This window comes from Acomys minous, assembly GCF_964271855.1.
Source record: "Acomys minous genome assembly, chromosome: 10".
Taxonomy (NCBI): Eukaryota; Metazoa; Chordata; class Mammalia; order Rodentia; family Muridae; genus Acomys; species Acomys minous.
Genome location: NC_140491.1, coordinates 71188121 through 71213864, shown reverse-complemented (window position 1 = coordinate 71213864; position 25744 = coordinate 71188121). Strand labels below are relative to the sequence as shown.

At 48.0% G+C, this 25744-nt stretch overlaps 1 protein-coding gene across 3 annotated transcripts; it reads left to right on the top strand.

Moving 5' to 3' along the window:
* Positions 1 to 203: 203 nt before the first annotated feature.
* Positions 204 to 18740, top strand: ZBTB43 (zinc finger and BTB domain containing 43). Of its 3 annotated transcripts, XM_084797383.1 has the most exons (4): positions 212 to 335; positions 3105 to 3164; positions 5783 to 5871; positions 13818 to 18740. In XM_084797383.1, exons 3-4 carry the CDS (start codon positions 5787 to 5789, stop codon positions 15233 to 15235), a joined length of 1503 nt encoding a protein of 500 aa, XP_084653509.1. In that variant the 5' UTR covers positions 212 to 335; positions 3105 to 3164; positions 5783 to 5786; the 3' UTR covers positions 15236 to 18740. The 3 variants fall into 3 exon arrangements, with proteins under 3 accessions (XP_084653511.1, XP_084653509.1, XP_084653510.1); XM_084797384.1 differs by lacking the exon at positions 5783 to 5871 and having other exon boundaries at positions 213 to 335; XM_084797385.1 differs by lacking the exons at positions 3105 to 3164; positions 5783 to 5871 and having other exon boundaries at positions 204 to 335.
* Positions 18741 to 25744: the final 7004 nt, after the last annotated feature.

The following is a 25744-nucleotide window of genomic DNA, read 5'->3' as shown; positions in this document are numbered from 1 at the left end:
ACTCGAAATTAGATCACCCTGATAGACGCTGTACTTGATCCCTAAACGTGACGCGCACTAAATCCTACTGCGCGTGCGCCAACCGCCTCTACGTGCTTGCCTGAAGTCCCGCCCCGGAAGAGATCCTGGAGCGTGTGCATACCAGAGCGTCGCTGACACGCCTCCGGAAGCACTGGCAGTTTCGGGGGGGGGGGGGGCGGAACCAGAAAGCGTTTCCGAGGGGCGGGAGGCTCCGGCGGAAGTTGTTCTCGCTGTGGCGGCGGAGAATAAGGCCTCGGTGCTGGCGGCGCGGACGCTCCAGTAGGCTGGAGCTGCGACTGCGGAGCGGTCAGCAGGTACGGTGGGGTGGGGAGGCTGGGCGCCGGCGCGGGAGGTGGCGGTCGCGCTCAAAAGCGTCCGCGACTAGGTACGCGCCGCGGACTCTCCGGCCGCCGCGATGCGGGACGGCGCGAGCGACACCGAAGCCCCCGGCGCCCCAGCTCGGAGTCCTGGGGCCTCCAGGGCCTCCCGGGCGACCTCCTGGCCAAGGTCACCCCGCGGCAGGTGCACGCCGGGCCCGAGAGCTTGGGAGAATCCGCCCGCGGAGCGACCTCAGGGTCGAGCCACCCACGCGAGAGCCGACGCGGCGAGGGAGAACCTCGCTGCTCTGAGTTTCGCCTCTTTGTCACTCCGTTGTCACCTGTTTTTGTCCCCAACCTGGCCTCTTATCAACTGGAGTCTTCACATTGCATCTCTGGATCTGACAGTCTCTGGACCTTGTCTTTATCGCTGTCTCCACCTTGCTTGAGTGTTTTCTTGACCCTGCTTCTGCCCCTCGGGCTGTCCTCGGGGGCCCGAATGTCACAGCGGCTACTTGACCGTTTGTTTTTCTTTCTTTGCCAAAGTTGTGTTCTTGTTTCTCTCCCTCTCAGTTGGGTTTGTTTAGGTAGGGCGGGCCCTGCCTGGACCTCAGAGCCGTGGAAGGTGACTCATGACCCTGTGAAACTCCTCCACCCGGGTGACATTTCATTTTTGGTGGCCCAACCGCAGTCTGGTCTCAGTTCTAACAGGTGTCACCCAACCTAACAAAATGTCAGGAGCCCCTGCCCTCAGACTGAAGGCCTATCTCAGTGTCTGGGCAGTTTAGTGAATCTTGAATTTAACCTTGGCTTTGGTCTCCACAGCTCTTTGCTCCTTCTGGAACCCCGCATGGCTTCCAGGGCTGTCTATAGCCGCCCTAGTTTAACCAGGCCAGCATGTGTACAGGCTTAGGAAGGACCAGGCTTACATCTGCCTTTAAAGACCCTTACCACAGTAGCAGAATTTCTAGGAGCAGCTTAGTGAATTTAAAGTGGATTTTAAAAAACCTAGTAAGAATTCATTCCCTGCCTGGCAGTGGTGACACACACCTTTAATCCCAGCACTTGGGAGGCAGAGGTAGGTGGATCACGGTGAGTTCGAGGCCAGCCTGGTCTACAAAGCAAGTCCTGGACAGGCAAAGTTACACAGAGAAACTCTGTCTTAAAATAAAATAAAATAAAATAATTCATTCCCTGCTTGTTTCCAAAGTACTATATATAGAGTAAACGAAACACACGGGACACTGTTTGAAACTTTTGGAATAGACAGGATGTGAGACATAACAATTTATCCCTTTTTTTCTTTTTTGTCTTTGTTTTTAGCACAGGGTTTCTCTGTGTAGCATCCGCTGTCCTGTAGCTCACTCTGTAGACCAGACTGGCCTCCAACTCAGAGATTCCCTTGCCTGTGCCTTCCAAAGTGGTAGGATTAAAGATGTGCGCCACCACTGCCAAGCTGGAAACAACTACTTATCAAACTCTAGAGTCAAATAAGGGTACAGTTCAGTTTGGTACAGCGTTAGGAGGTGGTGAGAACATTCTAGAAATGTTCTGTGCACAACAGTGTGAATGACGTAGCGTCAGCATAACTGAACACAAAGTAGTTAACAGTCGTAAGGTTTGTGCTGCCTTTATACCTTACACACACACACACACACTCACACACAACTACTCCTGAAGCTGGTAGAATCACTTCAGCAATGCAGCTTAGAAACTTGTTTTGGAACAGCTAGTTGAATCCATTGTTTTGGTGCAGCAGCAGGATCAGCTGAGGCTCAGGAGTCTGGGCCCTAAAGCTGCTTCCACTGTGCGGCAGCAGTTTCCCACCTGCCTCCCTCTTCCCTCTTCGGAATCAATGCAGAAGTCTACTGAGAGGTGTCTTGAGAAACATATTACCTTTGACATGCAAAGAACTTGTTAGGCAGGAAAAATAATCCTTTATTAGAGTAGAAAATGATCTTTATTCATAGGTATGCATTTGGTGTTGGTTTTGCTTTGTTGTTTCTCTATTTTATAAATCTTGCCTGACTTTAAGGCCATTTTTCAAGCTTTTGGGCTGGTTTTGAGTTTTTTCGAAAGAGGGTTTATCTGTGTAGCTCTGCTTGTCCTGGAACTCATTTTGTAGCCCAGGCCTGGCCTTAATTGTTTTTGTTGTTTGTTTGTTTGTTTGTTTGTTTTGAGACAGGATCTGGAGGTGTGACACTATAACAGTAAATAGAGGAAAATAAGTGTCCCTATATACAGTACACAGACTGGACAGGCATCCACAAATTCCTTTTTTTATAAGATGTATTTTACTTGCATGTATGTGTGCATGGGCATGGAAGTTGGTCCACTGGAGCTGGAGTTACAGGCAGTTGTAAGTATCTGACATGAGTCCAGGGAACGAACTGAGGAGTCCCAAAGAGCAGCAGGAACTCTTTTTTTAAAAAAATATTTATTTATTATTATGTATACAGTGCTCTGCCTACATGTAGGCCTGCAGGCCAGAAGAGGGCATCAGATTACATTACAGATGGCTATGAGCCACCATGTGGTTGCTGGGAATTAAACTCAGGACCTCTGGAAGAGCAGACAGTGCTCTTAACCTCTGAACCATCTCTCCAGCCCCAGAGCAGCAGGAACTCTTAACCACCTAATAATCTCAAGTCTAGCAGCTTGTATTTTCAGTGTTGTTTTGTTTTTTTCCTTTAAAAAATCAGTGCCATTTAATTTAAAGCAAAACTGAAAAGTGTATTCTCTCTCTCTCTCTCTCTCTTCACTCAGACTGTTCTTTGAAGGTCATGGCATAAAGAACATTATCCCAGGAGCACAGCTTTGCACTGGGTAAGCTATACATTTACTCTCCCGTCAAGTTTTTTTGTTTTGGTTTTTCGAGATCGGGTTTTTCTGTAGCCTTGGCTGTCCTGAACTTGCTTTGCAGACCAGGCTGGCCTCGAACTCACAGTGATCACCTGCCTCTGCCTTCCGAGTGCTAGGATTAAAGGCATGCGCCACCATGCCCAGCCCTCAAGGTTTTTGTTTTGTTTTATTTTAACTTAAAATTTTGTTTGTTTATTTGCGGAGGGTGGGGTGGGGAGCTTTGTATGTTGTTGTGCCTGGTGCTCACAGACTAGAAAAAGGCATTGGATCCCTTAGGACTGCTGATGGTTGAGAGTTGTCTCATGTAGGTGCTAGGAATTGAATCTGGGTCCTCTGGAAGAGCTCATAACCACTCTAACCCTTTACAAAGGTGTTAATGGAACAGATCAGATGGTTCCTCTGAAGAAGTACTGTACATTTTAAGGCTAGTCACTATAGTGCTTTACCTTAACAGGCCTCTAACTTCACCAAATGATTTGGGATTCCCTCCTCACCCCCCCCCCACCCCCAACAGGGTTTCTCTTTGTATCGCCCTGGCTGTCCTAGACTCGCTTTGTACACCAGTCTGACCTCCATCTCACAAGAGACCAGCCTTTCTGGGTGCAGGGTTAAAGGCATGTGCCACCACACTAGCTTTTTTTTTTTTTTTAATTTAGAATTGGAGTTAACTTCCAAGGCCTCACCCCCACCCTCAGCTGTGTAGTTTGACTAGGTGTTGTCAAGTGAGTTTCTGCTTATTCTCTGAACTGAGTGGGATGTTGAAGGCTCTGCAGGCAGGGCCCAGGTGTACAGGCTGTGTTTTCTGCATGCGAAGCATTTTGGTAGGCACAGGGTGTCGGTATTTTCCTACATTTCTGCCAGAGCTTAAATTTCCTGAAGTAACATTTACTGTTCTTAAATGTGCCTTCCACAGTGAGCATGCAAATTACCATATGTTCCGATGAAAGTCATCCCTGGAGGCCTTCAGTACAGGAGCTGTAGGTCTGCTTCCCTGTTTCCTCACTGTCTCTGCGCGTTTCGATGTTCAGTCCCTGTTGGAATGGCGGCTAAGATCTGATACACAGTTTTCTCAGCTGAAAAATAAACAATGGCTACTGCTCAGCTCCCCAGCATGGACGGATGTTAGAGGCAGTCTGTTTCAGGGAGGATTCAATGCAAGGCCCTTTGCCTTTTAATTTTTATTATAATTTAGTCTACTTTAGGTGTGTGGACACGTGCCTGCCACATGTGGAGGTCAGAGGACAACTTGAGAAAACCAGTTTTCCGTCTACCATGTGGGTCCTAGGAATTGAACTCGAGGTTAGCAGCAGGCGCCTTTACCCAGTGAGCCCTGTGAGCAGCTCTTCTGCTCTAAAAAGCCACATAGCAAAGCCAAAGCCAAGGTGACACACGCCTTTAATCCCAGCACTCAGACAGTCAGAGGCAGGGGGAGTCTGTGAGTTCAAGACCAGCCTGATCTGCAAAGAGAGTCCAGGACACCCACGGCTACACAGAAAATCCTGCTTTAAAAAAAAAAAGCAGCTGAGCTATAGTGGCGCACACATTTAATCCCAATGCTCTGGAGGCAGAGGCAGGCGGATCTCAGTGAGTTGGAGGCCAGCCTGGTCTACAGAGAGGGTTTTCGGATAGCGATGGCTACACAGAGAACCCTGGGGGGCAGGGGGCATGTAGCTTCCACGAATGATGAATGAGGTGGGATTGGTGTAATTGTTTTAGAAGAACCATTGCTATTGGAATTTTAAATTATATACAAGGTGATATAAGATTGCTCATTTAAGTCTGTCAAATACTCTGAAGTTTATTAATGAATTTTGCTCATAATCTAAATTATGGGTTACTTGGGGCTGGGGTGGTGGCATATGTCTATAATCCCATCCCTCAAGAGCCTGAGGCTGCCGCCCCCTCCCTCCCCCCCAGATTTGAGGCTGGCCTGAACAGTATGAGGAGACCTTGTTTCAAAACCAGGGTTATTTAGATAGTTCGTGAAACATGATCATGTTTACCTTTCTGACTTTACCTACCTTACCTTACTGTCTTACCCTACCTGCCCTCTCAGATTCTGATTAGCCTAAACATGTACTTTGGTCTTAAATCTCACCACTTCTAGTAGATAACCTTGGGCTGCAAGCAGGACCAACAGAGGTGCTGTGTGCAGAGTCTGGTACAGTGTCTGGAGTCTGTGTCCAGAATCTAGCCTTCCCAAATTGAAAATACTTAAGAGTGGCACAGACATACAGACCCATAGTTAAAATACAGTAAACCCATTGGCAACTGTATTGCTTGTGTATAGACTTCCATGCCAACCCCTAAGCAGGCAGCCTGATACTATTTACATAACCTGTGAGGAAATAGGAGTGATCTTGAGATGGCATGTAAATATTAAGCCATTTTCTTTGGAGTTGAGCATCTACAGATTTTTTTTTATATTTAAGCAGTAACTAGGCTCAACTCCCACAGATCCTGTGAGACAATTGTATTTGTGTGCATACTTGTATGTATTTGTGTATACGTTAATAAACAGCTGCTGTTTTATTAATGATGACATTTTCCTAGTTACCCAGTGTTGCATTAACTTTTCCTAGGGAGATGCGAACAAACGTTTATTCATCCCAGATAGGGCACCAAGGACAGAGCAAAGTACGATTCTACCAAAGTCCAACTTGGCGAACCAGTGAGTTTATTGGGCTTGCTTACAGAGTGTGGGTGAGGGGCTATTTAACAGGACCCTGGGTAAACGCCACTCCAGCATGGAGGATGACCTCAGGGAAGCAGCATTATGGAGTCCCCTTTTAGGTCACTTGGGGAGTTGGAGGTGGGGGCATGAGGGAGTGAGAGCTGGAATCCCGGTGGTGGTCATGTGCTAGGAAATGTCATCGGCTCCATTGACATACATAGTCCTGTCTGCCACAGTTATTTTGCTTATTGGTAGCCATGGCTACTTAGCCAAAGTATTTCCTACTCCAAGATGGTAAAACACCCTATACCCAGTCACAAACCTTCACAGTTGTCATTGGCAGTTGGGCATGGTAGCATGCGCCTGTAATCCCAGCACACAGGATACTGAGGTAAGAGGGTTAAGAGTGTGAAACTTTCTAAGCTATGTAGCAGGGCCCCATCTCAAAAAGAAAGCAAACTGACATCAGTATGTCAGTTTCCCCTGCATTACTCTGTTAAATAATTTAATAAAAAACAGTTCATGGAGCTAGGCTGTAGTGGCACACTCCTTTAATCCCAGTACTCGAGGCAGAGGCAGGCAGATCTCTGAGTTCAAGGCCAGCCTGGTCTACAGAGTGACTTTCATGACAGCCAGGGCTATTTATTTATGTATACAGTGCTCTGCCTGCATGCACACCTGCAGGCCAGAAGAGGGCATCAGATCTCATTATAGATGGTCATGAGCCACCACGTGGTTGCTGGGAATTGAACTCGGGACTTCTGAAGGAGCAGCCATCTCTCCAGCCCAAGCCTTTTTTTTTTTTTTTTAAAGGAGATGGGGTGGGGGTGGGGCTGAGACAGGGTTTCTGTACCACAGCCCTGGCTTTTCTGGAACTCACTTTATAGACTAGGCTGGCCTCTCATCCCAGAGATCTGCCTGCCTCTGCTAGGACTAGAGGCACCAGTGACCACTGAGGCTGGCAGATGCTCCATTGTTACCCACTCCCTGCTGCTTTCTCCAGTTTCCAGCCACTAATCCACTTTCCATTTTGACCAGGTCTTTAATGGAATGTGGCCTTTTGTATCTGGATCCCTTCCACCCTCACTCTTCCCACACTCTCATTCTCCAGCCCTCCCTCCCTCTCCTGCACTAATCTCTTCCTCCTTCCATCCCTTGTCCTTTATTATGCTGAGTATAGCACCCAGAGTTTCCTGCAGACTGCTTCCCCACCCTGGCTTCTTTCTGTAGTGTTTCCTGCCCCCCAACCCCCAGTTGTTACTTGTTCTTTCTTCCTGCTAGATAATCTTTTAAATGGATGTGCAGTGTTTTGTGTAGTCTTTCCTTCGTACACACTCCATTGTTTCTGCTTGGGGCTTTTTGGATAACACTGTTATGGACATCATGTGTTCGCTCCTGTTGGGTTTATGCTTAAGAGTAGAATTGCTGGCCTACATCCCTTCAGCTGTCTGAGAAGCTCCCAGCCCCCTTTCTGCACCTTTCATGCCACTTCCATGCCTACCAGCCGTGTGTATAGGGTTCTGTTCTCCACAGAACACCACTGACAGTTGTTAATGTCTCTTATTTTTCATGCCATCTTAATGGGTGAAAAGGTGTTCCTTGTAGTTTTGGTTGATTTAGGGGGTGGGGGAGGGGTGGTGCTGGGCATGGAACCAGGTATCCTGCACGTGGCCCACACAGTGCTGTTCTGTTGGTCCTGAGCGTTGTTCACGAGGGTCTTGCTCTTTGGAGAAGTGCTTTATGGAATCTTTTGTCCATTCTTTGTAGCTGGGTTGTTTTACTGACTGTAGGCTTTGTATGTGCTCAGAACAGATTATTCATAGTAATATGTGCAAATATGGTCTCCCATTATGTGTGCTGTTGATTTCTTTTTTAATGGTACCACATGCAACTCACAATACTGTAGCTTCCTGCCCCCAATTCCGTAAATCCCATCATGTCTCCCTCTGTTTTCCAGACATATTTTATTGTTCAAGCCTAGACTACATTTGATGAAGCCTTGCAGTTGGCCCCAACCTCAGGCTTCCTCCTGTGTTAGTCCAGCAATGCATTAACTCACAACACCTTATTCTATTCTGAGATTCGGTGCTGCCTGGGTACTCGTGTTTAATGCCAAAATTCAGTGTCATGATTTCATTTCATTCTATTGCTCCATAAAACACTGTCTAGATGCAATTTGGGAGCAAAGTGTTTGTTCAGCTTACGCTACCAGGCCACGCTCTAATCAGGAAGGGAACTCTCAGGGGGCAGGAAGCATGGAGGACTGCTGGGTTACTCTCTGGTTTAGTCAGGCTTTCTGCCTAGGGGTGGTGTTACCTACTTAGGTAGGCTGGGCCCTCCTACAGCAATTAACAACCAGGTCCTTCTCTCAGAGATGGCCACAGGCCAATCAGATTCAGTTATTTCCTCGGTGGAGGCTCTCCGCTCAGATGGCTCTAGGCTGCATAGACAGTTGAAGCTAACTAGGACACCTAGACTTTATCAGAGGATGAGATGTGGCTGTGTGGCTGTTTCTCTGAAATCAGTGCTACTCTGCCAGGATTGCCTGGAACAGACAGACAGTGGAGTCCTGTCAGGCAGTGTCTCTCACCTAGGCTCCATCTCCACTGTCTCTGACTTCTTTCTTCTTTCTTTTCTAATTATTTTTATTAGCCGAGTGTGGTGTCCCGCCTTTAACCCCAGCACATGGGAAGCTGAGGCAGGTGGATCTCTGAGGTAAAGCCAGTTTGGTTTCCACAGTGAGTGTAGTTCAACCAGGGCTGTTGCACAGAGAAGCCCTGTCCAAAAGAACCAAAAGAAAAAAATTATTTTGTACACATTGGTGTTTAGCCTGCATGTATATTTGTGTTAGGGTGACATATCCCCTGTGACAGGAGTCACAGACAGTTGTGAGCTACCATGTGGGTTCTGGAGATTAATCTCAGGTCCTATGGTGGAGCGCCCAGTACTCTTAACCACTGAGCCGGCTCTCCAGCCACCATCTCTGCTTTCCTAAAGCTCACACTATTTTCTAGGATCTTGGAGTTCAGCTCATTTTCATATCACTTGGGTTATTTTTGTGAAAACATGTTATACAAGAATGAGGACTTGCCTCAGCATCTGGTTACTCAGACTTCACATAGGACCATGTGACCTTATCCCAGCTCCTTCAAGAGTTTTCAGCTTTGCCTTGAATGCCATGTTGGATGAGTGTGTGTGCTCTACCAGGCTATAACCCTGTAAGGGTGGTGGTGTTTGTGATGTTCTCCATCCTCCATGTGCAGGCACTTTTTGGCTTTTAGTGAATCTTGGAGCTTTTGTTGTTGTTTTTCCCTCAATTGAGACAGCAGCTGTAGTCTAACCAGGCCATAGCCACTTCTAAGTATGTAGAAGTTCAGAGATGGAGCTGGGCAAGGTGTTGCAGCCTTTAATTCCTAGCACTGGGGAGGCAAAGGCAGGCGATCTCCGAGTTCGAGGACAGCCAAAACTACAGAGAGAAACCCTGTCTCAAAAAACAACAATAATAATTTCAGAGGTTATGGAGCACGGCTGCATCCGCCCAGACTAAGACACAAGGATAGTTACCACCTTGACACAGCTAAGCAATCATGGCATCTTTTCTAGTCTTTTCCCCTTCTGTAGTGAAATATGTGATCTTTGGGTAGCTGTTGATTATTCAAGGCATTCTCACTGTGTAGCCCAAGTGGGCCTCAAACTCACGGTGCTATCTAAGGCCTCCATCCTGGGCTTTCAGGTGTGCCCCTCTGCCCAGCTTTTAATTAACTGAGTTCAGCGGCATTAACTACAGGCAGTGTTGTGTAGCCAGCATTGCTGCCACCCAACAGACATTCCAGTTCCCTTTAGCAGATTTTCAATCTCCTTGATAAAAGAATTTTAAGACAATCCAGGAGGCTCAAGAACCTTTTTCCCCACCCCAAGACAGGGAGGTGGGGGGCGGGGGAGAAAAGAGAAAGAAAGCTCAGGATCAGGGTAAACATGCCTTGGATTTTGGCCAAAGTTGGTAAAAGATAGGAAGATAAGAAGTAGGCAAGCTGTAGCAGCATTAAGGGAGGAGCTTCTGAGGTGTTTATTATCTCAGTAATGGGATAATTATTCCTCCCATCTTTGTGTGTGTGTGTGTGTGTGTGTGTGTGTGTGTGTGTGTTTATTTATTTATTTATTTTGAGACAAGGTTTCTCTGCATAGCCTTGGCTGTCCTGGACTCTCTTTGTAGACCAAGCTGGCCTCGAACTCACAGTGATCCACCCGCCTCCTCCCATGTCTTTAGCATGTCTTAAAGTGTATCCGTTTTCCTGAGGCATGATCTGGTAAAGCTTGTTGGATTGACTGTTAGAAGGGACAATAGTATGTAATGTTTAGAATGTCTTGCTCCACTCATGGCTGGGGTGGAACTCAGGTGTTTTTTTTTTTTCCGAGACAGCGTCTCTCTGTGTAGCCTTGGCTGTCCTGGACTCACTTTGTAGACCAGGCTGGCCTTGAACTCACAGTGATCCACCTGCCTCTGCCTCCCGAGTGCTGGGACTAAAGGCGTGCGCCACCACACCCGGCTGGAACTCAGGTTTTATTCTTTTGATTGAGAGGTAGCTTTTCCTTGATGGGCCTCAAGTAAGCCCGAATACCTCTTCCCTCTTTCCTTTCATATGGCATTCATGTTTTGTTTTTTTCAAGACAGGGTTTCTCTGTGTAGCCTTGGTTAGTCTGGACTGTCTTTGTAGACCAGTCTGGCCTGGAACTCCACCTGCCTCTGCCTCCCCAGTGCTGGGATTAAAGGCGGGCACCACCACACCCAGCTCATCTGGCATTTCAAACCATAAGGAGGGACAGTTGGGATGCTTCCTTGTCTTAAGTCTGTGTGTTATCAGGGAAATGGAGATGGAGATCCAGAGCTGAGCTTGAAAGGGAGTCTGTCCTCAAGGCAGCAACTCCATGTTCACAGCACAGCTACTATAATAGTCCACTCCTGTTTCTTTTCCAGCACTGTTCTCCCCCTTTTCAAACCAACATCCTCTAGTGGAGAGAAATACCTAGAGGCTCCCTGTCCAGATGCTGCTCTTGGAATTTACGTAGACACCTGTTAGCCATGCAGTGAGCTTTTCCTTTACAAACTAGAACACTAGAACAGGTTTTTTTGCTCTGTTTTCATCTTAAGTTATTACGACATGTTCTAGGATGTATAAAATCATAAATTAATGCTTTGCTCAAAAAGCACTGTCTTACCTAAAGATTATTAATGACTGCTCCAGCATTATGGTCTCCTTGGAGAAGACAGGGTGACATGACAGGAAAAACCCTGTAGGCTTTGGAGGTAACACTGACCTGGATTCATCTCTACTTAGTTAAAACAAGCTTTTGACTTTAGGAAAGCTTGAAATAACTGGACTTACAGAATAATTGTAAAGACTTAAATAGAGGGCTGGCCTAGAGCTCAGTGGCAGACCACTCGGCTGCCACAAAGCCCTGGGAGAAGAGGAGAAAGGGGGAGGAGCCAGGTGTGGTGTGCACTCCTTTGTCCCAGCACTCAGGCAGCAGAGGCAGGCTGATCTCTGAATTTGAGGCCAGCCTGGTGTACAGAGCAAGTTCCAAATTAGCCAGGGATATAGAGGGAGGGGGAGGAGCAGCAGAAGGAGAGGAGAGAGTAATGTACCAAATTTAACACAAGACTGATTATTAAGAACACCTCAGTGCTTTGTCATCTCTGTGTCACTCAAGAATGACTTCTGAGAAATCAAAGGATGATACAAGGGTTATAAGGAAGGTTTTTAGAGCCACTGTAAGAGAGCCGGGCATGGTGGCAGAGACAGTCTGAGCTCTGTGAGTTTGAGGCCTGCCTAGTCTACAGAGAGAGTTGAGGAAAGCCAAGAATACACAGGGAAACCCTGTCTCTAAAAACTGGGGGGGGGGGGGGGGAACTAATGTTGACCTCTGATCTGCATGCATATATGGGCCCTACCTTCATACACTCACATATAACATAATCATATAAATTAATTTTGTTGTTGTTTTGTTTTTGAGACAGGGTTTCTCTGTGTAGCCTTGGCTATCCAGGACTTGCTTTGTAGACCAGGCTGACCTCGAACTCAGATCTGCCTGCCTCTGCCTCTGCTTCCGGAGTGCTGGGATTAAAGGCATGTGCCACCACGCCTGGCAATTAAATTCTTTTTTAAAAAGAAGAATAGCACTTGAACTGTCTGTTCTTTATACTTAGAAAGCTTGGTATTTATTGATGATTGGTTTACAGTATTAGAGCAAGGTGGTACATGACAATTATAAATGCTGTGGGTGCTGTAGGAGGGATGTGTGTGTTTGTGTGTACATCAGCAGTTGATGTCTCGTATCTTCTTTGGTTGCTCTCTCCTGCTTATTCAGCCAAAAATATCTCACGTAGCCCAGAGCTCACCCCTTAGTCCAGCCAGCTTGCCCCAGGAGTACACGCCACTAGTGTTACATACAGGCAGACCCCCACACTCACCTAATTTATTACATGGGTGCTGGGGAGCACTTTCCCCCTCTGAGGCATCTTTCCAGCCTAGTTGTTCCTAAGTCTAGTAGCAGGGAGTAGCAACTGCCTAGTGGGTCTGTAAGTCCTTCAGCAGTGCAGAGACAACCAGATAGAGAACCTTGCTTTGCTCAAGATGTCAGGAGCCCTTAAGGAGCTAGTCCCCATGACCTCAAGAGTGATCTGCACCTCTCAGCAGTAGTGTTTCCTAGTGCTAAAAGAACAAGTGTATCAGCCGGGCGTGGTGGCGCATGCCTTTAATCCCAGCACTCGGGAGGCAGAGGCAGGCGGATCGCTGTGAGTTCCATGCCAGCCTGGTCTACAAAGTGAGTCCAGGATGGCCAAGGCTACACAGAGAAACCCTGTCTCGAAAAGCCAAAAAAAAAAAAAAAAAAGAACAAGCGTATCATTTTCCTGATGCTATGTCTGTAGCGGCATCTCCCTTCTCAACTGTCTTCCCTGAATCCCGCTCTTACCCTTTGTGTCTGTCTGTGTACATATGTGTACTAGTGTGTGGAAGCCATGGGTCATCCTTTTGTCCTCTGCCTTGTTTTTTGAGACGGTGTCTCTCACTAACCCTGGAGCTAACTAGATTGTCTAGACTGGCTGGCCCAAGAGCTGGGGTGAGGGATTCTCCCATCTCCACTCTGTAGCAGTAGGGGTTACAGCCATCAGCTGTCATACCCAGCTTTTTATCTGGTCTCTGGGGGACCAAACACTTGTGTGTATGGAGCTGTGACCTGCTTCATTCCTGTATCAAGAACGTTCGCAGGAACTGGAGAGATGCCTCAGTGGTTAAGGGCACTGTCTGCTCTTCCAGAGAACCCAGGTTTAAATCCCAGCACATGGCAGCTCATAACTGTCTGTAATTCCAGGATCTGACACACTCACATAGGCATGCGTGCAGGCAAAACACCAGTGCATATAAAATAAAGGTAAATAATTAAAAAAAAAAAAACCTTAGCATAGGCATTTCTGTCTTCCCACAATTGAATTCTTCTTTTTTTTTTTTCTTTTGGAGTGTGTGCAGAGATGTAGCCTACAGAGTCATACATGCTAAGCATGCATTTTACTCCCAGCCCCGCCACCCCCCCCCCAACTCCCTCTCACAGTCCTGTTCCCTCCTGGTTTTGGTAACTGGGGAGTCCAAGGATTACAGTTGAGTTATTTTGATAAGAATCGTGTTTGTTTTGATTAGGAATAGTTACTTTGTTTTGCTTAGAGGATTTGTGTGCACACAGATACATTTGCTGTGGGTTGTGCCTCCTCATCCACAGATAGGGCAACAGGAAGAGTTGCTTTTGAGGGGAGGCACCCTTAATACCTACAGGCCTATCTCAGGGGACCTGAAACTTGGGAGCTTGTCTTGGTGTTCTGAGTGCTGGGCGAGGGGTTGATGGGGCTTCTTTGAGGCTGGAGTTAGTACTAACTTTTTTTTGTCTTGCAGCACTAAACAAGATTGGTGATGAAATGGAGCCCGGAACAAACTCTTTTCGAGTAGAGTTTCCAGATTTTTCCAGCACCATTCTGCAGAAGCTAAACCAGCAGCGCCAGCAAGGACAGTTATGTGACGTCTCCATTGTTGTCCAAGGCCACATTTTCCATGCACACAAAGCCGTTCTTGCTGCCAGTTCACCCTACTTTTGTGACCAAGTACTCCTAAAAAACAGTAGGAGGATTGTTTTGCCTGATGTGATGAACCCAAGAGTGTTTGAGAACATTCTCTTATCCAGCTACACAGGACGCCTTGTGATGCCTGCTCCAGAAATTGTTAGTTACTTAACAGCAGCCAGCTTCCTCCAGATGTGGCATGTGGTGGACAAGTGCACTGAGGTCCTGGAGGGAAACCCCACAGTCCTGTGTCAGAAGCTGAATCATGGCAGTGACCACCAGTCTCCCAGTAGCAGTAACTACAACGGCCTGGTCGAGAGCTTCGAGCTGGGCTCTGGGGGGCACACTGATTTCCCCAAAGCCCAGGAACTGAGGGATGGTGAGAACGAAGAGGAGAGCACCAAAGATGAGCTGTCGTCTCAGCTCACTGAGCACGAGTACTTGCCGAGTAACTCCTCCACAGAGCATGACCGGCTGAGCACGGAGATGGCGAGCCAGGATGGGGAGGAGGGGGCCAGCGACAGCGCTGAGTTCCATTACACCCGGCCTCTGTACAGCAAGCCCAGCATAATGCCTCATAGGCGCTGGATCCACGTGAAGCCTGAGCGCCTGGAGCAGACGTGGGAGGGCATGGATGTGCATGCGGCCTACGATGAGCACCAGGTCACCGAGTCCATCAATACCATGCAGACGGACCACTTGGTCCAGCCTTCAGGAGTGGAGGAGGAGTTCCAAATTGTGGAGAAGAAAGTAGAAGTGGAGTTTGATGAGCAAACAGAGGAGAGCAACTATGACGAGCAGGTGGACTTCTATGGCTCCTCCATGGAAGAGTTTTCTGGAGACAGAGTGGATGGGAATCTAGTTGGGCATAAACAGGAGGCTGCAGGCTACAGTGAGAACGTTGAAATGGTGATGGGCATAAAAGAAGAGGCGTCCCACTTAGGATTCTCAGCCGCTGACAAGCTATATCCTTGTCAGTGTGGGAAAAGTTTCACACACAAGAGTCAGCGAGATCGACACATGAGCATGCACCTCGGTCTCCGCCCTTATGGCTGTAGTGTCTGTGGTAAGAAATTCAAAATGAAGCACCATCTCGTGGGCCACATGAAAATTCATACAGGCATAAAGCCCTACGAGTGTAATATCTGTGCAAAGAGGTTTATGTGGAGGGACAGTTTCCACAGGCATGTGACTTCTTGTACCAAGTCCTATGAAGCTGCAAAGGCTGAGCAGAATACAACTGAGGCTAACTAAAAATAGGGTCTGGCCCTTGAGTGGCATGCACAAAAATAAACTATGGTAATTAATGCAAATCTGGGCACAGATGATGCGTGCCACTTGCTATTATGAGAGAAGCTTAAAAAAAAAAAAGATATTTCTGAAAAGACCAGCTCTAAGTAGGCCAATTAAAAAATTTAATTTCTCAAATTTGTATGTTCCTGTCCTGGCCTAGAATGGATGATGGGAATAAGTTCACCCAGTGCCCAGCTGGCACTACAACCCTTCCAGCTTGCAGCGCTGAAGGTAGGTGGACTTGGTGGCGGACTCTAACCCACCAACTCTACTCAGGTGGCAGCAGTTTTCTGTCACTCACTGTCCCGAGGTCACGTTGCATTTTATTTTCCCCTGATAGCTGCAGGGTCCTGGGTTTTGATTTGGTGGCGGTGTCACTGCATGCTGCTCCCCTCACGGACGGCTACAGTAACCCGACCCCTGGGCTGAGAAGTGAACAGAGCTCTCTTGTCTAGTTTCATACTTTCTACAGGTTCTAGCTAAAACTGTCACAATGTTAGATAGATCTTCTGAGTCCGAAACAGGTGACACTGTCATAGTGCTGCAAATTTTGTTTTTCTTCTGTGTGTTGATGTTTTGTCTGCATGTATGTCTGTGTGAGGGTGTTGGATCTCCTGGAACTGGAGTTACAGGCAGTTGTGAGCCACCATGTGGGAATTGAACCTGGGTCCTGAAAGAGCAATCAGTGCTCTTAACCACTGAGCCATCTCTCCAACCCTGCTGCAGATCGTAGGTTTGAGCCGTTGTATCTCCCGTTTAGTCTGTGGGTGCCAGAGATAGGTGTTTCTAGTTGGTGTGTTGTCTTAAGGTCCCTCATTTAATGGCAGGAGACAGCCAGCCTGCAGCACTGTCCTGTGGCTCCCCCTGCCTTAGATCATGGTGCTTCCCAACACGGGCAGCCAGGGACCACACACAGCTCATGGGACCAAACCAGAATGTGTGCCTAAGACTTAACCTGTGAGCAAGGCTCTCCCATGCTCAGTGTGTGAGAGGCAGTGGCTTATAAATGGGCTGCTTGAGAGAGATTCTCAAAAAAGCCCTCGTGTGGGGAGTGCAATCTCTGAGGGTACACAAGGAGAGCAGCTGCCAGCTCTTTGTGAGAGCTCGAATGTGGGTTCACAGTGCGGAGAAAGCTGCACAGGAGTTTACCCCCACCCACCCCTCCACTAAGGGAAAGAAGGCTGCCCTTGAGGCCTCTTCTGCCTGGGGGCCCATGTCTTAGGTCAGAAGAGACTTGTATTCAGAAAGCTTTTAAGCATGTGCCAGGCCTGAGGCTCTTACTGGGTAGGTGTCTGGTTTGCTTCTCTTTGCTGGGAGCACACACTGTGACCAACAGCAGTTTAGGAAGGAAAGTGCTTATGTCAGCTTACATTGCCATCACTGAGTAAAGTCAGGCAGGAACCTGAATGCTGACAGTCAAGACTTGCCCACAGCCACTCTGATCTGCTCAGTCCCTCAGCTGAGACTCACTCCCTGTATGACTCTAGGCTAGATCAGAGCTGGCCAGACAGTAGGACAGGGTATTGCTCTATATCATCTTTCCATAAACTTACTGGTCTGTCTACTACTGCCAAGTAGAAACTTCTCCTTAAAATAAAAATTATTTTTCTTGGATTTGGGGTGAAATTTTGTTATTAAAAATTGGCTTTCTCTAACATGACAGACATTTCTGGCAAGGGCCTCTGATCCTCAGGCTCTGACACCAAGAGTGCACCTTTGACCTCTGTTTGGAAAGAGGAAAGAAAATACAGACTTGCCAGTAAATGTTTGTGATTTAGACAGCAAAACAGGGATCTATTTACAAACACTGTATCAGTCTTGTTATATAAACGCACTTTGTATTAAAACTTTATTATTATTATTATAAGTATACATGTAGATTTTTTTTAAACTAGAAACTAGATATTACCTCCTAGTGGTTTGCTGCCTAGATCGCAGGCGGCAGCAGCCCTCTCTTCCTCCCTGAGAAGCGTATGGAGGGGAACGTACAATCACAATCACACTCAGCGTGCCCCTAGTCTTCTCACATGAGAGGCCAGTGGGTTTACGGATAGCCCTAAGCTGGGTGAGGATGAAGTGCTTTTAGGCTGCTAACATTTCTACACTGAGGCAGTTAAGCTATTTTGTTATCAGTATTCATGAACCGCCTTCTGCCTGTTGAGCAGATCCATGACCTGTCTCCCATTGAAGTCTGTTTGTATAAACACACCCTTGCAGAGAAGAGTCTAGGGGTAAAAGAAACACCATGGAGACAGCCTGGTCCTTTGGTTGTGCTGAGTCAGTCAGAGACCCTATGAGAAGGTGGGGTGTCTGAAGTCCAGACATTCAGTGAGGCTTCTGACCCACCTCTCCCGTTAGAGAGGCTTTCTGGCACCCTGCTCTGTTGCAGTGCTGGTCTCCTCACCACTGCCTTAGGAAACCCTCATCCTTCCAGAAGAGCTTACATAGTTGTGGGCAGCCCTGTCCAATGTTTCAGGGATTTCCTCAGTGGCCCACCAACAAGGTGTATGTCTCTAAGCCTTGGTTGGCTTTTCTCAAGTCTTTACACAAAAGGGCTTCCAGGCCCTGCTGGTTACATTTTACAGTCTTCATGCACCATGCCTTCAACCTTGGATGCACATGTCACAGTGAGCTAGCTTCGTAGTCCAAGTCCTTGCGTGCTGGAGTTTGCCTAAGGGGTCCCCTCCATTGCAGGAGGCATTTCCTGAACTCCTCGACCCTGGACAGGCTTTTAGCTGTTGGGAAAGCTGTGTGCTACAGAGGCTGGCACACCCCAAGAAGTTGAGGAACAAGACTGCTGCATTTTGATGTGCTGCTGGTGGGTCCCCCAAGGTTGTGGTGGAGCTTTGCCTCTCAGATGGAGTCACTCCTTAAATTCTCTGATACTTTGGGATACAAGGGCCAGGCTGCCCTTGACCTCTTGGGATGTAGGCTGGTTTGGCTGGTAAACTAACTTTATCCAGTGAGTCCTGGGTTGTTTGGATTTTGCTTTGTTTTGTTTTCTCTCTCTGCTATTTACATATTTAAAGGTACTAGTTTCTAATTGCTAGTCTCTACTGATACTGCCCTGTGGGAAGATGCTGGAACATCGTTTGCAAATGTGACTTTATTTTTTTCCTTTTTAAACGTTGCTTGAAGCCTGTGTTATGTCAGTTGCTGCTGCCTCCTTTCTTTTTACGGGGTTCCCAATGTTTCTCCCAGAAAATTACTTTATTTATGCAAGTCAGGTGACTCTTGGGCCACAGAACCATGGGATGGTAAGCAGATTGTCATTAGGTGCATATCATGGGTACTTTGTGAACCGCCTGTGTTTTAGACGTTAAATAGTTCTTTCTAGAATTGCTGTCTTCATTGTACAGCATGGTTTTGATTGAATGTCACTGTTTAATATTTTCTTCTTATAGAAGAGAACATGCCCTTTTGTATGACACGTTTTAATAAATGTTACCTGTCCATTTTGTACAAACTTGAGTTTTTCACTCGTGTTTTGGTTCTGCTTTTGTAGCCTAAGATTAAAGTTGTGTCATCACCCTTTGATAAGTAAAGGTTGCATAGGCCAATCACAAAAGCAGCCACTGACTTATCTCGGTAGTGGGTGCTGATGGTTAACGCACCCGGACCCACTCTCTGGCTTTCCTCCTCCCCCTGGGAAGAGGCTGACTGGCCTCTTGGTTCTGTCTTGGGCTTTGGGAGGAGTGTGATGGAGAAGCAGTGCCCAGGTACCTCTTCTAAGGCCACAGGTCCAGATAGCTAATGTTTGGGACTACACCCTCCTTGTCCCTTCAAGTTCAAGAGTGGTCCTGTCTCCCTGCTTGGTGCCAGCCCTCAGGCACTACACCACCCTGAGTCTGTTTCTCACTAGGACCCCTGCTGATAGATAGCTCAGGTGTCCTCAGTGCACAGTACAGTTGAGTGGTACCAAAATCGAAGAGCAGGCCAGTGTGGCTGCCACACACACTGTGAGCATCTCTGCTTTATGGTGTCCCCAGATGCCTCCGTCTGGTCCTTCCTTCACCTTGCTCTGCCCTCCTGCATCTCTTCTCCCCAAAAAGCCCAGCCCTGGAAAGGCAGCAGCCTTCTTCAGAGGCCCCACACACTTCCTAACAACAGCTCATTACCAGAGACATTGCTTGTTTTAGACCAAACTTAACCGTCTTCCCACACAAACCTTCTGTTACCACTGTTTGTTGTGAGCGCCCCCCCCCCTTGCTGATTTTTGAAGCCAGCTCCAGACTGCTTAGACTCGCTTAGGGTTCTCTAGGTGGAGAAGTTTCTCTAAAAGGACCCTCTCTGCCATCACCACCACCCCTCCTTTTTTTTTTTTTTTCTTCTGAGGCCTGTCCATTCTGACATTGGGCAAATAGCACTGCATCTGTTGTGACCCCTTTGACCCCCTTGCGGTCCCTTCCTTAAGATCCTGGTGGACCGCAGTGCAGCAGGGGTCACCTAAGATGCAGCCATACAGCACACATCACCCCCTCCCCATCAGGGTGGAGGCCGCAGGGCTGGAGATGGCGGCGCGTGAGCAGAAGGAGGAGATGGGGTGGCACAAGTGGGAACAGAAGGGGGTGGGATGTGCAGGGTGTTACCCAGATGGGGCTCATAGCACCTGTGCGGGTTTATTTAGCCTCCTTCCTAGTCGGCTCAGGGACTGCTTCCCACCAAGGCACCAAAGCATTCCTCGACACAGTCCTGGAGGCTGGAAGGTCCGCACGGGCCCCATGGACCCAGGGGTCAGCCAGCACCTGGAAATGAGGTAAGCTCAAACCTGCTGGACCAGGAGTGATTATGTGGTGAATGGCTTTAAATACGTTCTTTCTCAGTGTAGAAAAACGAAGGAAAAGGCCTCTCACGTGTTCTTAAGGACGTGCTGAGCGTGAAGCGCTGGCTTAGCATTGAGAGGTTCCATGCCCAGCTCTACAGAACTAAACAACAAAAGCCTGTTTGAAGTTGAGTGAATGAAAGTGGATGTGCTGTCCCTTTACCGAGAAGCCACAGAGGTCAGCCGGGGAAGGGGGGAAGGGGGTGGGAGGAGCCTCTGGGGCTTTCTTTGAACTAGTTGGTCTAGTTTGAGTCAAAATGAAACAATTTGAGTTTAATCTTGGAGCGCTTTTAATTTCTTCCGAGCAGATGATGGGTCAGCTGAGCCTTGCACATTGCAGCAGAGGTGGGGTTGTCCTGGGTTGGGGGGCGCATTCAGAGGCACTACTGTAGGTAAATGGACAGTTTTAAAATAGCGACTTTTCACTTAGGCTCAAGTGATTAGAAGGGTTTTTTTCCCCCTTCTCTTCCTCAATACTCCAGAATAAGAAGCCAGTACCAAAGCTATTAAATGTATTTATAACCTAATAAGATAGTAGTTGCTCCCCAGAGGGTTCTAGCCTGCCGAATATTGCAGCTAACCTTGATGAATGGAAGCTCAAAGCTCCCTCCAGAACTGCCCATCCTGTTACTTTGGGGTCAGCAATGCTGTGATAAAATCTCACTTATTAGGGTTCTCAAAAAAGACCCTCAACCGCTAGGGACACCGGTCACGGTGGATGGATGTTGGGTCTGTAAACAGGCTGGCAGTCCCTCAGGATTGAGGCTGGCCTTGAATTCTCAAAGCCACGCTCCCTAATGCTGACTTTACAGATGCATGCTACCATCCCTAGCTCTTAGATTTTGTGTGTGTGTTTTGTTTTTCCAGACAGGGTTTCTCTGTGTAGCTCTGGCTGTCTTGGACTGGCTTAGTAGACCAGGCTGGCCTTGAACGCACAGAGATCTACCTGGCTCTGTCACTCAGAGTGCTGGGATTAAAGGCGTGCGCCACCATACCAGGATTTTTTCTTTTCTTTTTGGTTTTTCGAGACAGGGTCTCTCTGTGTAACCCTGGCTGTCCCCCGGACTCACTTTGTAGACCAGGCTTGCCCTTGAACTCAGCGATACACTTGCCTCTGCCTCCCAAATGCTGGGATTAAAGGAATATGCCACCATGCCCCCCCCCTTTTTCTTAATGGTTACTCAACCCACTGTACACCATAGCCATTTTGGCCTAAGACCATTGAGGTTACTGACTACAATTGGCTCCAAGTCCCTACCATGCTTAATGTGTGTGAAGTATTTGTATTACGGGATAAGATCGCCTTCCATGCCAGTAGCAGGGAAGATTGATAATGCTGTTGGGGAGGTGTTGCCTCCCTCAAGGAAGACACTGTTCCTTAGGCCCTTCTCTTGCACAGCGGGGCCTGATTCAGCAGTAGATCACTTGCCTAGCCAGTGCCCAAATTGAACATAAAATGGGTCAGATTGGTCAAGGTGATTCACACTTAGCAGAGTACTGAGGCCAGGCCCCAGCACTAGGCAGTGTGGCCTGCTGCTAAGGTAGTGGGTGGCAATGGGTACTTAAAGAGGCTGACTCCGCCATCCCTGGAGAAGTAAGACCTCAGACATCACCAGCTTGTTCCCTTTCAGCATAATTTCCAGTGCTCAGCCCACCGTTGGCTTACTCCTTTGCCAGGACCAACAGTGTTCTCCCTGAGTCTCCACCCTTGTGCCAGCCTTGCAATGCAGGACACTGACTTGGAGAAGATAAGAGCACCGAGCTCAGTGGCCTGATCCCAGGGCTGGGAAGGTAGCGCATCAGAAGTACCTGCTGTGCAATCGTAAGTTTGATGCCCAGAACCTAAGTGAAAGGGGCTGGGCGTGGTGGCATATCTGCAGTTCTAACGCTGGCGGTACAGAGAGAGAAACTCAGGGCTTGCTAACCACCTAACCCAAAAATCTACTCAGTGAGTCCCAAGTTCCAGTCACAGGAAGTGGGTCAGCTGGCAAAGGCACTTGCCACCAAGTCTGAGGACTTGAGTTCAACCCTCACTGTGGAGGGAGAGGCCCAACCCATTCCTACAAGTTGTCCTTTGACCCGCAGTATGTGTACACACACACACACACACACACACACACACACACACACACACACACACACAGAGTAAAGAAAGAAAACAAGGTGGTCAGCTCCTAAAGAATATCTGAGGTTGACCTCTGGCCTCTGCTAGCGCATAGACCCAAGCATGCATTCTGGTGTGCGCATGTGCACACACAAAGCCCTATTGCAGCCTGGGCATCCTGTGGCTTGTGCACCACTGGCTCTGTACATGTGTCACCTTCCACTCAGAGACGTCCAGACAAGGGCTCAGGGTGTCCAGAGCAAACCCCCTGACTGCTGGTATAGAGATCAAAGGTCTCTGGTTATCACCAGACCCATACTAACCAACCCTGCTTATCTCTGCACTTTTGGGCCCCAGGAAGGTCCATGTGTTCCCAATAGCCTCCACTCCACACCTGTCTCCCACCCTTGACTGCTCCAAAATGATGTGGGGTTTTTTGTTGTTTGGTTTTTTTAGGCAGGGTTTCTCTGTAGCCCTAGCTGTCCTGACTCACAGAAATCCACCTGCCTCTGCCTCCAGAGTGCTGGGATTAAAGGCCCCAAAATGTCTTTGTCTAAACAGTGCTGATCTTGTGACTTCCCGTGCAAGCTCCTGACACCCTCCCTCCCGCAGCTGACACCCCAGTTCCTCCTGCTGCGTCCAGGCCAGCCCTCTTGGCTGACCTTTGTGGCGTCCCTTCAGCTTCTCTTGGTCCTGGCACTGCCGGCTCCTCCTCAGCTCTAGGCCTTGTCCTCCGAGAGGGTCCTTTTCTAGCATCTGAAGCTCTGTAAAACTAACTTTGTGACACCCCACTCTACAAAGGGCCTCCAAAATCCACACCACTTTTAGTGACCCCATTTTGTTTTGAGCTTCACTCTATGGTGCCACTTGTCACTGTACCGCAGATTTTTAGAAGTCATTTATTCTTCATCCTCCTGTACCCATGACCCTAGCTGGACAGCAAGCTCCTAAGAAACAGGAGCCACATTTGTTTGTTTGTTTGTTTGGGTATTAGGGATCAAGCCTGGGCTGTATACATGCTAGATAAGCACTTTATCAAAAAACAACCCCAGCCCTTTGACATCTCACCGAGTTTCCCTGCCAGCCTTGGACCGTCTTCAATCCTGCCTCACTATTCCAAGTAGCTGGCATTGCCCCAGTGTGCTACCACACCTGAGGAGCCTTTGACACGCTAGTCATCTCTGAATGGCTGCCCCGGGCACAGTCCTGACTCGCAGCTAAGAAACGCTGCTTGGTTTCTTTTTTTATTTATCTTTTCTAAGTGCAGATGAGCTATTTGGTATTTATACACCAGTTACCACCATAAAACTATTTTGTTGTGTTTTTCAAAACAGGGTTTCTCTATGTAGCTCTTGTTATGAAACTCACTCTGTAGACCAGGCTGGCCTGGAACTCAGAGATCCACCAGCCTCTGTCTTCCTAGTGCTGGGAGTAAAAGCATGTGCCACCGTGCCTGCTCTCATAACCTTGTTTGTTTGTTTGTTTTTATTAAAATAAAATGTTTTGTTGGCCGGGTGTGGCGGCTCGCACATTTAATCCCAGCACTGGAGATGCAGAGACAGGCGGATCTCTGTGAGTTCGAGGCCAGCCTGGTCTACAAAGTGAGTCCAGGACAGCCTAAGCTACACAGAAACTGTGTCTCAAAACAAAAAATAAAATTAAAAAAAAAAAAAAAGCTGGGTGTGGTGGCGCACGCCTTTAATCCCAGCACTCGGGAGGCAGAGGCAGGTGGATCGCTGTGAGTTCAAGGCCAGCCTGGTCTACAAAGTGAGTCCAGGACAGTCAAGGACAGAAACCCTGTCTCAAAAAAACATAAAACAAAAACAAAAACAAATTTTAAAAAAATTGACTTACTATTGGGAGAATATGTACATCACAGTGTGCATGTGGAGGACAGGGCAACTTGCAAAAAGTGAATTTTTCTTTCACTGCGTGAGTTCTGAGAAAGTAGAATTGACCGCAAGAAAGTAGAATTGACTGCAAGCTCCTTTACCCCTTGAGCCATCTCACTATCCCCACCCAACCCCCCGCCTCACCCTGCCATGGCTCCTTGCCAGAGGGAAGGTTGAGCATTCGGCTTCTGTATAGAACTCACCTAGCACTACAACAAAACTCTTTTTGAGAAAAGCTCTGCTGGCTGAGAAGTCTAACAATGTAAATGTGAGTTCCCTCTCAACCCGAGTCAAAGACTTCCTATCAAAGAAGGTAACTTTGCTACAGGACTGGGTAAAGTCCAGGCATGAGGACCTGACTTTGAACCCTAGAATGCACCCAACACACACACACACACACACACACACACACACACACACACACACAGACTGGGTAAAGTCCAGGCATGAGGACCTGACTTTGAACCCTAGAATGCACCCAACACACACACACACACACACACACACACACACACACACAGACTGGGTAAAGTCCAGGCATGAGGACCTGACTTTGAACCCTAGAATGCACCCAACACACACACACACACACACACACACACACACACACACACACACACACACACAGAGCCTGGGAAGGGGATAGGCATGGCTAAAACAAATCCCAGCACTGGGGTGATAGAGACAGGCACTCCCTGGCCAGCTGGCCTAACCTAATTGGTAGGCCCAAATGAGACATATCTTGAAAACATGGTTGATGGTGTCTAAGGACAAGCTTAAGTACAATCTGGCCGAAGAGGGCAAGTGGAGGAGCTAATGTGGTGGTGGTGGCGGCCACCCACGTCTTTAATCCCAGCGCTTGGGAGACAGAGGCAGAGTTCTAGCCCAGCCTGCTGGTCCACAAAGAGAGTTCCAGGACACTCAAGGCTACTAGAGAATCCTTTTCTTGAAAAACCAAAAATTAAAAAAAAATTTAAAGCGCACTAAAGCCAAGTGTGGTGGTGCACACCTGTAATCCCAGCACTCACGAGGCAGAGGCAGTTGGATCTGTGTGAGTTCAAAACCAGCCTGGTCTATCGAGTGAGTCCAGGACAGCCAGGGCTACACAGAGAAACTGTCTAGAAAAGAAGCCTCCCACACACATACCCCCAAAAAGGCACTAGCTGTTCGTTTCTGTTGGAAAGTTGACTAGAAAGGCACACTTCCTGTGAAGCTTTGGCGATCTCTACAGCAGGTGTTTACCTATCTAGACCTAAAATTTGAGGCAACTCAGCAAGAACCAAAAGTCACTTTTGGCTCCCTGTCAGTTTGTGATTTTTACCAGTCTGGGCCCTAAGCAGTGAAAGAATGTTTATCCTGGAAAGTACAGCATCTGGGTCAGATGATGGGCTGAGGGCTGGTATATGTAGTAAAAACTTGCTTGTAAAGTGGCTGAGGGGTGGGGGTGGGGGGCAACAACAGGGCCTTTCCCTGACCGCCTGAAGTGAGGGAGGCAGCTGTGAAGGGCATGGCTTACTCTGGAGCCCCGCCAAGGGAGCATTGTGTGAGTGAGTGGCTGGAGAAGTGTCAGGGAAATTGGTCCTGATGTTGCCGTGCCGAGGGATCGGTCCAGATATTCGAGTATTTTACAGATCCTCCTCCCCACACATGGT

What these genes read in the sequence shown, in the direction of transcription:
- ZBTB43 (XM_084797383.1), top strand. Translation starts at nt 5,787, where the DNA reads ATGCGAACAAACGTTTATTCATCCCAGATAGGGCACCAAGGACAGAGC. An exon ending in AAGTCCAACTTGGCGAACCA is followed by an intron (nt 5,872 to 13,817) that starts GTGAGTTTATTG and finishes TTTGTCTTGCAG; the next exon opens with CACTAAACAAGATTGGTGAT.